The 13,336-nt window shown below is 42.1% G+C and overlaps 1 protein-coding gene across 2 annotated transcripts in view; it reads left to right on the top strand.

The window, feature by feature from the left end:
- The window catches only part of PSMD1 (proteasome 26S subunit, non-ATPase 1), a 100,720-nt gene that overhangs the window by 70,213 nt on the left and 17,171 nt on the right, over positions 1–13,336 (top strand). For both annotated transcript variants that reach the window (XM_070070077.1, XM_070070078.1), the window contains exons 17-18: positions 265–379; positions 5,735–5,851. In XM_070070077.1, coding sequence (XP_069926178.1) covers positions 265–379; positions 5,735–5,851 — 232 coding nt within the window. The remainder of the gene's footprint in view (positions 1–264; positions 380–5,734; positions 5,852–13,336) is intronic.

Below are 13,336 nucleotides of genomic sequence, written 5' to 3'. Positions count from 1 at the left end.
TCCCTGACATGACTGTCCCCCAGCCCTGCACTGGAAGCGGCACTAGGGAGTGACTGCAGTGAAAAGCTGTGGTCCTCTGAATATTGAAGACACGTTTTCCCATCAGTACTTAGAATTCTGTGAGCTTTTTAATTCTGCAATTTATGTGTTACTCTGTTGCTTCCCATAATTTTACTAAAATGACAACTTGGGTAAAATTCTTCCATCTTGATTTAAAACGATGTTACATAAAACATTGTCTTCATTTTCTCTGTTTCTTATCAGGACCCCTGAGCAGTGCCCGAGTGTTGTCTCTTTATTGTCAGAGAGTTACAACCCTCATGTACGCTATGGAGCAGCGATGGCCCTGGGGATCTGCTGTGCTGGCACAGGAAACAAGGTAAAGCCCAGCGCCAGTGGGGTCGGTTCTTCCTGGCGCCAGACTGTTTTCCCTCGCAGAAAAGGTTTATGTAACAGCTGTAAAAATACAAGTGTAATGTGGTCTGTGGAGCTGAGCTTGCCTCACAGAGCTTCCCAGTCCTCCCTCATTTTCACTACTGCATTACCCGAAACTGCTTAAGAACAAACCATCATATTACATGGATGCTGTAATGTGCCTGAAACATTTCTGTTGAATTTCTAGTCAAATCATCGACTTCTTTAGAGGAGGGGGAGGAAAACAGTTTTTTCTTTAAAGAACTACTCTGGTCATTTTCCATGTTCAGTTTGGATAATTACTATCGTGCAAATCAAAGTTCTCATCCAAACCCACCAGAAACAACTGATTTATAACGTTTCTGTTTTAAACAAATCATATACTATTTGCCTGTTTTCTCATTTCTAACCTTAATAGATATCCTGGTTATGTTAAACACTCAAAAATTACAAAATAAAGAGTTCGGTTAGGCAAGGTAATGATTTGAAAACATAATTTGCCATGAGATTCATAAAGAAATGCACTATTGCTTGCATGGCAAGTTTTCTTGATTCATAGTTGTGACACGATCATCACTCTGACTCTCATAGCACACACAGACACCCTTTGGCTGCCTTCCAGAGGTGCACCTTCCCTTTAACAAAGCATTTATGTGCATGCATGCACGTGTGTATGTGTATATGTGAGAGAGACTGTTATCATGCTTTTACAGATAAATTAGTCACTCTTTTGGTCATTTGTTGTACAGTTTCTTAGATGAAAATGTATCTTCATTTTTATTATAGAGGTCATTGGGTATGGAAGGTGCAATTTATAGAAACTGACATTTACTTTTTTTCCATGATGCACCTGTTCTGTAAACAAAGGAGAATGTGGATGGATGTTTTACTAAGTATTTTTTTCCCTCAGGTCTTTAGTTGACATTTACATCTGGCCTCTAAGTTAAATGTGAACTAGATTTTTTTCTTTCTCAATTCTAAACATAATATGATATCTAGGTACAAATGTTCTTTGAAACTCAACACCTGACAAGTAAATTTAATGAAACATTCTTATTACTCATACTAAACAAGTGTATTTTACTTGTAGATAATTTATGTGATCCTAGGTATATCAGTACCTGGCTGAGAGTTTGTGTTTTGATTATTTTCATTTCTTGAAAACCTGAAACATCTGTTATTCTGAAATATACCTTTGAAATTATATTATATCCATCCAAGGCTGGGTTACTGACTTCTAACTTAAAAGTTGAAAATTTGGTTATATTTGTCATGACTGCTTCACAAAAAATATCAACAATGTGTTTGAAGTCTACTCTGCCCAAGATCATTACATTTTCCCTTGGAATGGGGAGGAAGAATGCACATAACTGGTGTATGTAGTACCTGCTAATAAGTCTTATATTAAAAAAAAAAAATATATATATATATATATATATATATATATATATATATATATGGCCTGGCGCCGTGGCTCACTTGGCTCATCCTCCACCTGCAGCGCTGGCATCCCATATGTGCACCGGGTTCTAGTCCCGGTTGCTCCTCTTCCAGTCCAGCTCTCTGCTGTGGCCCAGGAAGGCAGTGGAGGATGGCCCAAGTGCTTGGGCCCTGCATCCGCACGGGAGACCAGGAAGAAGCACCTGGCTCCTGGCTTCGGATCTGCGCGTGGCGGCCATCTGGGGGGTGAACCAACAGAAGGAAGACCTTTCTCTCTCTCTCTCTCACTGTCTGTAGCTCTACCTGTCAAATAAATGAAAAAAAGTGTGTGTGTGTGTGTGTGTGCTAGTCCGTATGTAGAGGATTCTAAAACTATTTCCAAAGAAGCATCCCATTTTTCCTTCCTTTCCTTAGTCTTGGCATGAAGGATGCTTGAGAAATGACAAAGTGAGTAAGAAATAAGTTGGATGATCTTGTAAACCTGTTGATCTGTTCCTCCTAGATTTTTACCTATCTAAGTACCGTGTGAGGAACCTTACAAAAAGGGGCTTCCCAAAGGTCCTGCAGTATGTTAGTACAAGTTACATGAGACAGAGGTGCACTTGGTCAAATACAGTGAATGTATGGGATAAACACAGGTGGAGTGGTTTATGTTATTGTGAGATTTCTTTATTATGATATGTACATTCCTAGAGCCTTTGATAAAATATATATTCACTCTGAGTCTGCAAGAGGAGATAATAGTATGCTGGAGCTTCCAAACTTATTTAACTAGGAGTCTTTTTTTTTTTTCCATAAAATTGATATTCTGGAGAATATGATAGTGGAGAAATTCTGGTAAAAATAATGGAAAATCTCATCACAAAAGGTCTTGTGAATTGTAGCCATTAAGTCAATTCTAGTCTTTTTGATTTAATTTATTCTGCCATTCTAAATGAGGTCTTTTTTATTTGGAGAAGGATTTTTCTATTTGTTTGTCTTTTTTTTTAATTTATTTTTTATTTAGTAAATATAAATTTCCAAAGTACAGTTAATGGATTACAATGCCCCCCCCATAATTTCCCTCCCACACACACCCCTCCCATCTCCCGCTCCCTCTCCCATTCCATTCACATCAAGATTCATTTTCAATTATCTTTATATACAGAAGATCGATTTAGTATATATTAAGTAAAGATTTCATCAGTTTGTACCCACACAGAAACACAAAGTGTAAAATACTGTTTCAGTACTAGTTATAGCATTATTTCACATTGGACAACACACTAAGGACAGATCCCACATGAGAAGTAAGTACACAGTGACTCCTGTTGTTGACTTAACAATTTGACACTCTTGTTTAAGGCATCAGTAATCACCCTAGGCTCTAGTCATGATTTGCCAAGGCTATGGAAGCCTTTTGAGTTCGCCAACTTCGATCTTATTCCGACAGGGTCATAGTCAAAGTGGAAGTTCTGTCCTCCCTTCAGAGAAAGGTACCTCCTTCTTTGATGGCCCCATTCTTTCCACTGGGATCTCACTCGCAGAGATCTTTCGTTTAGGTCTTTTTTTTTTTTTTTCCAGGGTGCCTTGGCTTTCCATGCCTAAAATACTCTCATGGGCTCTTCAGCCATATCCAAATGCCTTAAGGGCTGATTCTGAGGCCAAAGTGCTATTTAGGACATCTGCCATTCTATGAGTCGGCTGTGTATCCCGCTTCCCATGATGGATCGTTTTCTCCCTTTTTGATTCTATCAGTTAGACATTAGTCTTGTTTGTGTGATCCCTTTGACTCTTAGACCTATCAGTGTGATCAGTTGTGAACAGAAATTGATCACTTGGACTAGTGAGATGGCATTGGTACATACCACCTTGATGGGATTGTATTGGGATCCCCTGGCACGATTCTAACTCCACCATTTGGGGCAAGTCCGATTGAGCATGTCCCAAATTATACATCTCCTCCCTCTCTTATTCCCACTGTTATAATTAACAGGGATCACTTTTCAGTTAAAATTTAAACACCTAATAATTGTGTGTTAATCACAGAGTTCAACCAATAGTACTAGAACAAAACAAAGAAAAGATACTAAAATGGATAAAGTATTACATTGTACATCAACAGTCCAGACAAGAGCTGATCAAGTCACTGTTTCTCATAGTGTACATTTCACTTCAACAGGTTTCCCCTTTGGTGCTCAGTTAGTTGTCGCCAATCAGGGAGAACATATGATATTTGTCCCTTTGGGACTGGCTTAATTCACTCAGCATAATGTTTTCCAGATTCCTCCATCTTGTTGTAAATGACCGGATTTCATTGTTTTTGACTGCTATATAGTATTCTATAGAGTACATGTCCCATAATTTCTTTATCCAGTCTACTGTTGATAGGCATTTGGGTTGGTTCCAGGTCTTAGCTATTGTGACTTGAGCTGCAATAAACATTAATGTGCAGACAGCTTTTTTGTTTGCCAATTTCATTTCCTTTGGGTAAATTCCAAGGAGTGGTATGGCTGGGTTGTATGGTAGGGTTATAATCAGGTTTCTGAGGAATCTCCAGACTGACTTCCATAGTGGCTTTACCAGTTTGCATTCCCACCAACAGTAGGTTAGTGTCCCTTTTTCCCCACATCCTCTCCAGCATCTACTGTTGGTAGATTTTCTGTTTTTGTTTTTTAAGGTTTATTTTTATTTATTTGAAGGAGTTGCAGAGAGAGGTAGAGACTGAGAGAGAGGTCTTCCATCCGCTGGTTCACTCCCTAGATGGCCGCAACAGCCAGAGCTGCGCCGATCCGAAGCCAGGAGCCAGGAGCTTCTTCTAGGTCTCCCATGCAGGTGCAGGGGCCCAAACACTTGGGCCATCTTCTACTGCCTTCCCAGGCCACAGCAGAGAGCTGGATTGGAAGAGGAGCAGCCTGGACTAGAACCAGCGCCCATATGGGATGCCGGTGATGCAGGCCAAGGCTTTAACCTGCTGCGCCACAACACCTGCCACTTTGTTTGCTTTTATTTAATTTTTAAAGTCAGATCTTGTGTTATGTTACACTAGTATTTGGTGGAGGTATAATATGTAATATAGGTTTTGGAGTTAGACTAGCCTGCGTTTACTATTTCTGTAACTTTAGGCAAGTAATGTAACCTTGCAGACTCTCAGTTCCTGTAATTATAAAGATTATTTTGTGTTGTTGGTGATGATGTGTTTGTTTTTGTTTATTGTTTTTATAATTAAGAGAATTATATGGGATAACATAATACATGCTTATCAAATAATGAGCCCATATTCTTTTAATAATGTTCTTGTACTTTATGACCTTTCTTTTTATTTTTTTGAAGACATATTTATTTATTTGAAAGAGTTACACAGAGAGAGAAGGGGGGAGACAGAGAGAGAGAGAGAGAGAGAGAGAGGTCTTCCATCCTCTGGTTCACTCCCCAACTGGCCTCAATGACCAGAGATGCGCCAATCTGAAACCAAGAACCTCCCCTGGGTCCCCCACATGGGTGCAGGGGCCTAAGACCTTGGGCCATCCTCCACTGCCCTCCCAGGCCATCGCAGAGAGTTGGATCGGAAGTGGAGCAGGCAGGATTCAAACCGGCACCCACATGGGATGCTGTCACCACAGGTGGTAGCTTCACCTACCATGTCACAGCACCAGCCCCTGCTTATGACCTCTTTTATAGCAACACAAAAGCACTCAGGTTCTAAATTTTTTTTTCACTGCATATCAATTACATTGAAGCGTAAAGTATACTTTGTTCTGAACTATTGTGTTAAAGCAGTCTTAAACTAACATGGTACTATACTGTTGGATGAGAATGCTGACTTAGTGTGACTGTAACTAATTTCAAAATCTGAACATGTCAATGTTATTCAAAGTTCTTTTTTCCCTAATGTTTTCAGGAAGCAATTAATTTGCTAGAACCAATGACAAATGACCCTGTGAACTACGTAAGGCAAGGGGCTCTCATAGCTTCAGCTCTTATCATGATCCAGCAGACTGAAATCACTTGTCCAAAGGTGAGCAAACAGATTTATGTTCGCTTTGTTCATTTAATTGAGTATATGGCCATATCTAAAGTATTAGAACTCATGGAGTGGTACATCAGCGTTTTCCAGTTGACCTTTGACAGTTTATTCAGTGGGATGACTTATTCCTCTGATACAGAAACCCAACTCAGCAGTCCATGACTTGATTCATCCTTATGAAATGAAAAATCTTACAGTTACTTTATAATACGTGGAATCTGTTTACAAATTAGTTTATCCACATTCTCTCTTATCATTGCCTTCCTGGGTGACCTCTTGGGCCGGTTTTCAAATGGTCCTAGCACAGCTTTCTTTCCCACTTGACCCATTTCTGCTCCACTGACGTAATCCTGCGTATTTTTCTTTCTTGTGGGTAGGAATGTAACAGGCTGTCAGTGCTGGTGCCTCAGCCAGTAGCGGACGCTGGTTACGTTATATGTCAGGCATCAACACACAGTGACCTGATCATCCTGAGTGTTCCAGGTGGTCCTTCTGAAGCCCCCTCTCTTTGGGGAGAGGGAGAAAGACCCACAGCCCTACTTCACCTCAGAGAGACTCTCTGCAGATTCTCCACAATCCATACCCATGGGGGTGACTCATAGCAGAATTTTAAGACACCTGTTTTGAAACTTGTTCATGGCAGTCTCTCAAACTCATGTCAGTGTTTGATATTTCGTGTGTCTTGACACTTCGCACAAAACTTCTCATACTTTCAGAAAGTAAAAAAATGTACATATTTATATTGACTGTAATTATGTTTGGTACATTAAATGGACATGTATAACTTAGGCAGAAATACCAGATCTCCTAATTGCTAACTTGAAAGTAGGGCATTTAACAGCCTGGTATGTATTCTGTTCATATATTAAGATTTTTTATTTATTTGAAAGAGTTACAGAGAAAAAAAAAGATCTTCCATCTGCTGGTTCACTCCCCAGGTAACCACAAGGCCAGGGCTTGGCCAGACCAAAACCAGGAGCCAGGAGCTTCATCCAGGTCTCCCACAGGGCCTAAATACTTGAGTCATCTTCGGCTGCCTTTTCCAGTCCATTAGCAGGGAGCTGGATTGGAAGTGGAGCAGGCAGGACACAAACCAGCATCCATACGTATGGAATGCTGGCAACACGGGAGGCAGCTTTACATAAACTGCTACTCCACAAGCCAGTCCCTGAAAGCTCTTTTTTCTTTTCTTTCTTTTTTTTTTAAGACTCTTTTTTAAAGATTTATTTACTTATTTGAAAGATAAAGCTACAGAGAAGCAGAGGCAGAGAGAAAGATCTTCCATGCGCTGGTTCATGCCCCAGATGGCCACATAGCCAGAGCTGAGCAATCCAAAGCCAGGAGCCAGGTGCGTCTTCTGGGTCTCCTTCATGATTGCAGGAGCCCAAGGACTTGGACCATCTTCTGCTTCCCCAGGCCAAAGCAGAGAGCTGGATCAGAAGTGGAGCAGCCGGGACTCGAACCGGCGTCCATATGGGGTGCCAGCACTACAGACCAGGGATTTCACCTGCTGTGCCACAGCGCTGGCCCTTGAAGACTCATTTTTAGCAAAGTAGATTTGGAGAGGTGAAAAGAAAATTTTGCAGAAGTTACTGATTATTCATCCTAATTTTATGGACCTTTATATAAATACATTTCAATTTCTAAGTAGTTACTATCATTTTTGATTCATTTATTCAGTATACATGTACTTCTCTCAAAATCATTTTCAAGATTTACAAAAACTATATTGTAAAGTTAGACTCTAACTTTTCATCATATTTTTGTAATGTGTTAATATACTGTATCTTCCAGAATGTAAACATCTTTCCCAACACAGACTTCATTTCTTTGTTTTAAACTTTTATATATTTTTTAATTAATTTATTCATTTGAGAGACAGAGAGAGGTCTTCCAGCCACTAGTTCACTCCCTAGATGGCTGCAGTGGCCGGAGCTGGGCCAATCCAAAGCCAGGAGCCAGAACCTTCCAGGTGTCCCATTCGGGTGCAGGGGCCCAAGCACTTGGGCCATCTTCAAGGGCTTTCCCAGGTACATTAGCAGGGAGCTGGATTGGAAGTGGAGCAGCTGGGACACAGACTCTCACCCATATGGGATGCCGGCCCTGAAGGCAGTGGCTTAACTCACTGCACCACAGCACCGGTCCCATTTTTTTAATTTTTTAGGATTGATTTATTTGGGCCAGCGCTGCAGTTCACTAGGCTAATCCTCCGCCTGCGGCGCCAGCACCCTGGGTTCTAGTCCCGGTCAGGGCTCCGGATTCTGTCCCGGTTGCTCCTCTTCCAGTCCAGCTCTCTGCTGTGGCCCGGGAGTGCAGTGGAAGATGGCCCAGGTCCTTGGGCCCTGCACCCGCATGGGAGACCAAGAGAAGCACCTGGCTCCTGGCTTCAGATTGGCCCAGTGCGCCGGCCACAATGCTGTCCATAACAGCCACTTGAGGGAGGTGAACCAACGGCAAAGGAAGACCTTTCTCTCTGTCTCTTTCTCTCTCTCTCACAGTCTGACTCTGCCTGACGAAAAAAAAAAATGATTTATTTATTACAGAGAGGGAGCGCTTCCATCTGCTGGTTCACTCCCCATATGACTGCAATATACAGGATGCCAGCACCACAGGCAGAGGCTTAACCTACTACACCGCAGCGCCAGCACCTTTTACTTTTTAAAAATAGCAGCCTTTAGGGTCAGCTTTGCAGCTTAGTGGGTAAAGCCACCACCTGTGATGGGCACCCATATGGACACCGGTTTGTGTCCCTGCTGTTCCACTTCCAATCCAGCTCTCTGCTAATGACCTGGGAGAAGCAGCAGAAGATGATCCAAGGATTTGGGCTCCTGCCACCCATGTGGGAGACCCTGATGTGGCTGCTGGCTGCTGGCTCCTGGCTTTGGTCTGATCCAGCCAGTACTGGCCGTTCTAGCCATTTGGGGAGTGAACGAGTGGCTAGAAGATCTCTGTCTTGTCTCTCCCTTTCTCTGTAACTGACTTTGAAATAAATAAAGAAAAGTTATTTTTAAAAAATAGCAGCTATCATATGAGTGACATTTCCATCTTTCTTTTTTTTTTTTTTTTTTTTTTTTTTTTGACAGGCAGAGTGGACAGTGAGAGAGAGAGAGACAGAGAGAGAAAGGTCTTCCTTTGCCGTTGGTTCACCCTCCAATGGCCGCCGCTGCAGCCGGCGCACCGCGCTGATCCTGGCAGGAGCCAGGAGCCAGGTGCTTTTCCTGGTCTCCCATGGGGTGCAGGGCCCAAGCACCTGGGCCATCCTCCACTGCACTCCCTGGCCATAGCAGAGAGCTGGCCTGGAAGAGGGGCAACCGGGACAGAATCCGGCGCCCCAACCGGGACTAGAACCCGGTGTGCCGGCGCCGCAAGGTGGAGGATTAGCCTATTGAGCCCCGGCGCCGGCCCGACATTTCCATCTTTCATTTCTGCTTTGGATCTGCTGAGCTTTTTGAGGTTGTCCAAAATTTATAATGTCATTAAAGAAGTCAGTTTGGGCCAAGGATATAGACTTCTTCGCTTCAGTTCCACATGTTCACTTCATACTACTTGCATTGTCAACAAGACAACTGTTTCACCATCTCCCCATCTCTGCTCTGGAGCTCGTTGACTTTACAGTGATAACCTCTGTGCAAACGATGAGACAGTCTTTTCAGGGTGGGATAGCATAAGCTTCATAGTTTTTAAAAGCCTTCAGCTATGGTGCCGGGGCTGTGGCGTAGCGGGTAAAGCTGGCACTGGTTCCAGACCCAGCTGCTCCTCTTCCACTTTTCTACTGCTTGGGAAAGCAGTCGAAAATGGCTCAAGTCCTTGGGCCTCTACACCTGCGTGGGAGACCCACAAAAGCTCCTGGCTCCTGGCTTCAGATCAGCCCAGCTCCAGCCATTGTGGCCATTTGGAGAATGAACCAGCAGATGGAAGATCTCTTTCTGTGCCTCTGCCTCTCTGGAACTCTGTCTTTCAAATAAATAAATCTTTTTTTTTAAAGGCAGAGTTACTGAGAGGCACAGAGAGAAAGGTCTTCCATCCACTGGTTCACTCTCCAAATGACTGCAATGGCCGGAGCTGGGCCAATCTGAAGCCAAGAGCCAGGAGCCCATGTGGATGCAGGGAACCAACTTGGGCCATCTTCTACTGCTTTCCCAGCCATGGCATGGAGCTGGATTGGAAGAGGAGCAGCAGGGACTCAAACCGGCAACCATATGGGATGCTGGCGCTGCAGATGGTGCTTTACCCACTATGCCACAGCACCAGCCCCTAAAATAAATAAATCTTAAAAAAAAAAAAAAAACCTTTCAGCTCTACTAAATTTCATATTTTAAAAAAAAATCAATATCAATTATTTAATAGTTTTTGATCACGCCAACATATATTGTTAAACCAAGTCAACTGTGAATGCATGAGCACACTCCTGTCCTCAGAATCTTGTGCTAATGAAGTTTGAAAGGAATGAAGTTACAGCTGGGAGTCTTTGCTGTTAATGTGAACTGGGTGGACAAATGTGAATGTGTGCAAAGTCATAATTCTTTCAGGAGACACTACCTTGTAGAGTGATGTTGTTATTTAGCTTAGGAATTCTTTGAAGTTTTAGGTTCTATTTATTTTTCTGTTACTTAGCAAGTGATAAAGGATTTCATGGACGGTAGTTTATATCATCTCTCCTTTATCTGATAATTACCAGAAAGACAACATTGGTATACTAGGAGCAGTATGGGACATTTTGCCAAAAAGTCAAAAACTATTAATTAAGCTCTGAAGAGAAGTAAATTCTCAAAGCTGCATGGTACTAGTCGTAAGGTTGTAAACCATTCAGTGAAATAAAGTGAAAATGTCCAAAAAATACAGATGTTAATTTCATCAGTAATTACAACCCCTACTCAAAAAATCCAAAAGAGAAATTTCTCAGATGTTTTATGGGATGCAGAAATGATAGTTTCCAAGTGTTTTAATATAATCATTAGTATATGCCTCATCCCTAGCACTTAGCTCTATGCATTGTGATATCAGTTTAAGCAAATCCAGTGTGGGTTTGCATTCCTTCTGTCAGTTTCTTGCTTGCTTCCTCCCACAAACACATACCCAGGACTGTGTGCACATCCCTGGGTGTTTACAAACCCATTTATAGGTCCCTGAGGCCAAAATAAGCATTTAACTAGAATGACATCCTTTTATTGTCCCTGGAGCTATTTTGTCTCAAGAGCCCTTTTCTACTCAAAAAGAAATATCACTTTTGTTTTAGCATTTATTTGATCATGTACATATTAATCATAAAACTTGGCTAGAGTGTTCTTTTAAGCAGTACATATACATATACTACAACTGGATTGGGGCAGGCATCAGCATTGTGGTACAGCAGGTTAAGCTGCCTCCTGCAGGGCTGGCATTCCCAGATTGGATTGCCTGTTCAGGTCTTGGCTGCTCTGCTTCCAATCCAGCTCCCTGGTATTGCACCTGGGAAGGCCACGGAAGATGTCCAAAGTGCATGGGCTCCTGTCACCCACACCACATTCCAGGCTCCTGGCTTCAACCTGATCTAGCCCCGGCTATTTTGGCCATTTGAGGAATGAACAAGTAGATGGGAAATTCTCTTTTTCTGTCACTTAAAATAACTTTTAAAAAATTAATAAAATTTGATCAAAATATTACAGTATAAGAATAGGTCTGGTGTTCCTCCTTGACTAATATCTTGTGACCTAAAACTATGTACAGGGAATCTTCTCCCACCATTGAGAACTTCTCTTGTAGAAGTAGTATCACATTTATTAATTTTTTTAAAGGCAGAGAGAGATCTCATATCTGTTGATTTATTCCCTGTATGCCCACAAAAGTTGAGATTAGGGCTGGATGTGGCCAAAATTAGGAAACAGGAAATCAATCCAGTCTCTCACATGGGTAGCAAGGACCCAAATACTGTACCATCATGTGCTTCTTCCAGGGTACACATTAGCAGAAAGCTGGAATGAGCAATGGAGCCAGAGTCAAACCCAGGCACTGTGGGATGTGAGCATCCCAAGTGGCATCTTGCTATGCCAAATGCCTACCCCGGTAGGATCATGTTTAGCCAAGTTAGGTAAGCTTCTGCCATTTTGAAATAAATGATAGTTTCGGTAAGGTTGTCAGATTTGATGATTGCCTAGAAATATTTCTGTAGAGAAAATTTTATAAGATAAAATTTTATAAGATGAAATTATAAGCATGAAATTTTATATTGTGATAATTTACATCATAAAACATTTATGAACCATAGTCTCTCTGTATTACCATTCTATTGCTATAAGATACGTACTTGGATTCTTAATGGTGTCAGTGGTAATAGAAAGAAAACACTTCAAGAAACTGCCAAAAAATAATAATAATATTAAATAACATTGAGAAGGAGACTGAGAACATCATCTGGGATTTATTCAAAAGGCCACAGTAGAGAGCTGGATCTGAAGAGGGGCAGCAGGGACACGAACTGGCGCCCATATGGTGTGCCAGTGCCGCATGCAGAAGCTTAGCGTACTGCGCCACAGTGCTGGCCCTAAGTTATTCTCTATAGTGTACATGCAGTGCTTTGTCCAGTGTTTTTTTTGTTTGTTTTTTTGGTTTTTTTTTTGTTGTTGTTGTTTTTTGACAGAGTGGACAGTGAGAGAGAGAAAGGTCTTCCTTTTGCCGTTGGTTCACCCTCCAATGGCCACCGCGGCCGGCGCACCGCGCTGATCCAAAGCCAGGAGCCAGGTACTTCTCCTGGTCTCCCATGGGGTGCAGGGCCCAAGCACTTGGGCCATCCTCCACTGCACTCCCGGGCCACAGCACAGAGCTGGCCTGGAAGAGGGGCAACCGGGACAGAATCCGGCTCCCCGACCGAGACTAGAACCCGGTGTGCCGGCGCTGCAAGGCGGAGGATTAGCCTATGGAGCCACGGCACCAGCCTGTCCAGTGTTTCTTTTATAAGTTTGTGAAATATTTCATGAACCTTAAGCTCATAAAATTTCCATCCTATTTAAGGTAATGTAAGTAGTCATCTAAAATAAGTTCAGAATCAAAGGAATTTGACCTGTTGAACCAGAATAAAAGCATCAGACCTTGGCATTTTTTTAGTGATCATTTAATTGTACTGGGTTTTATAGTTTTGTAAGGCCTGGAGCAGTGAGTGACTTAAAAACTGTCACGTGCCGTTGATTTCCAGGGTCCGTTCATTGGCTTTCCCACTGCATTCTGTTGTCGCCTCTGAAGAAAAAGTGAGGCCCACATTTAAGGAATGTTATTTTGTTAGCAGTATTTTGATTGCCAAGGAAGGGCTGGTAGGATTTCACCCCCAGTGGTAAGATAGCCCTGCTTTTGACCATGAAATGCCTTTAATACATTATTTGATACAATCCTTCCAACAGCCGTGTAAGGTTGCTGCTAGAATCCCTATAGGAATAAAAAAACTGAAGCTCAAAAAAGTTAACAGTCAACCCACACAGTTTCTTTTTTTTTTTTTTTTTTAAGATT

The sequence above is a fragment of the Oryctolagus cuniculus genome, chromosome 3, assembly GCF_964237555.1.
Source record: "Oryctolagus cuniculus chromosome 3, mOryCun1.1, whole genome shotgun sequence".
In the NCBI taxonomy this organism is placed as follows: domain Eukaryota; kingdom Metazoa; phylum Chordata; class Mammalia; order Lagomorpha; family Leporidae; genus Oryctolagus; species Oryctolagus cuniculus.
This window is presented reverse-complemented; position numbering and strand designations above follow the sequence as displayed.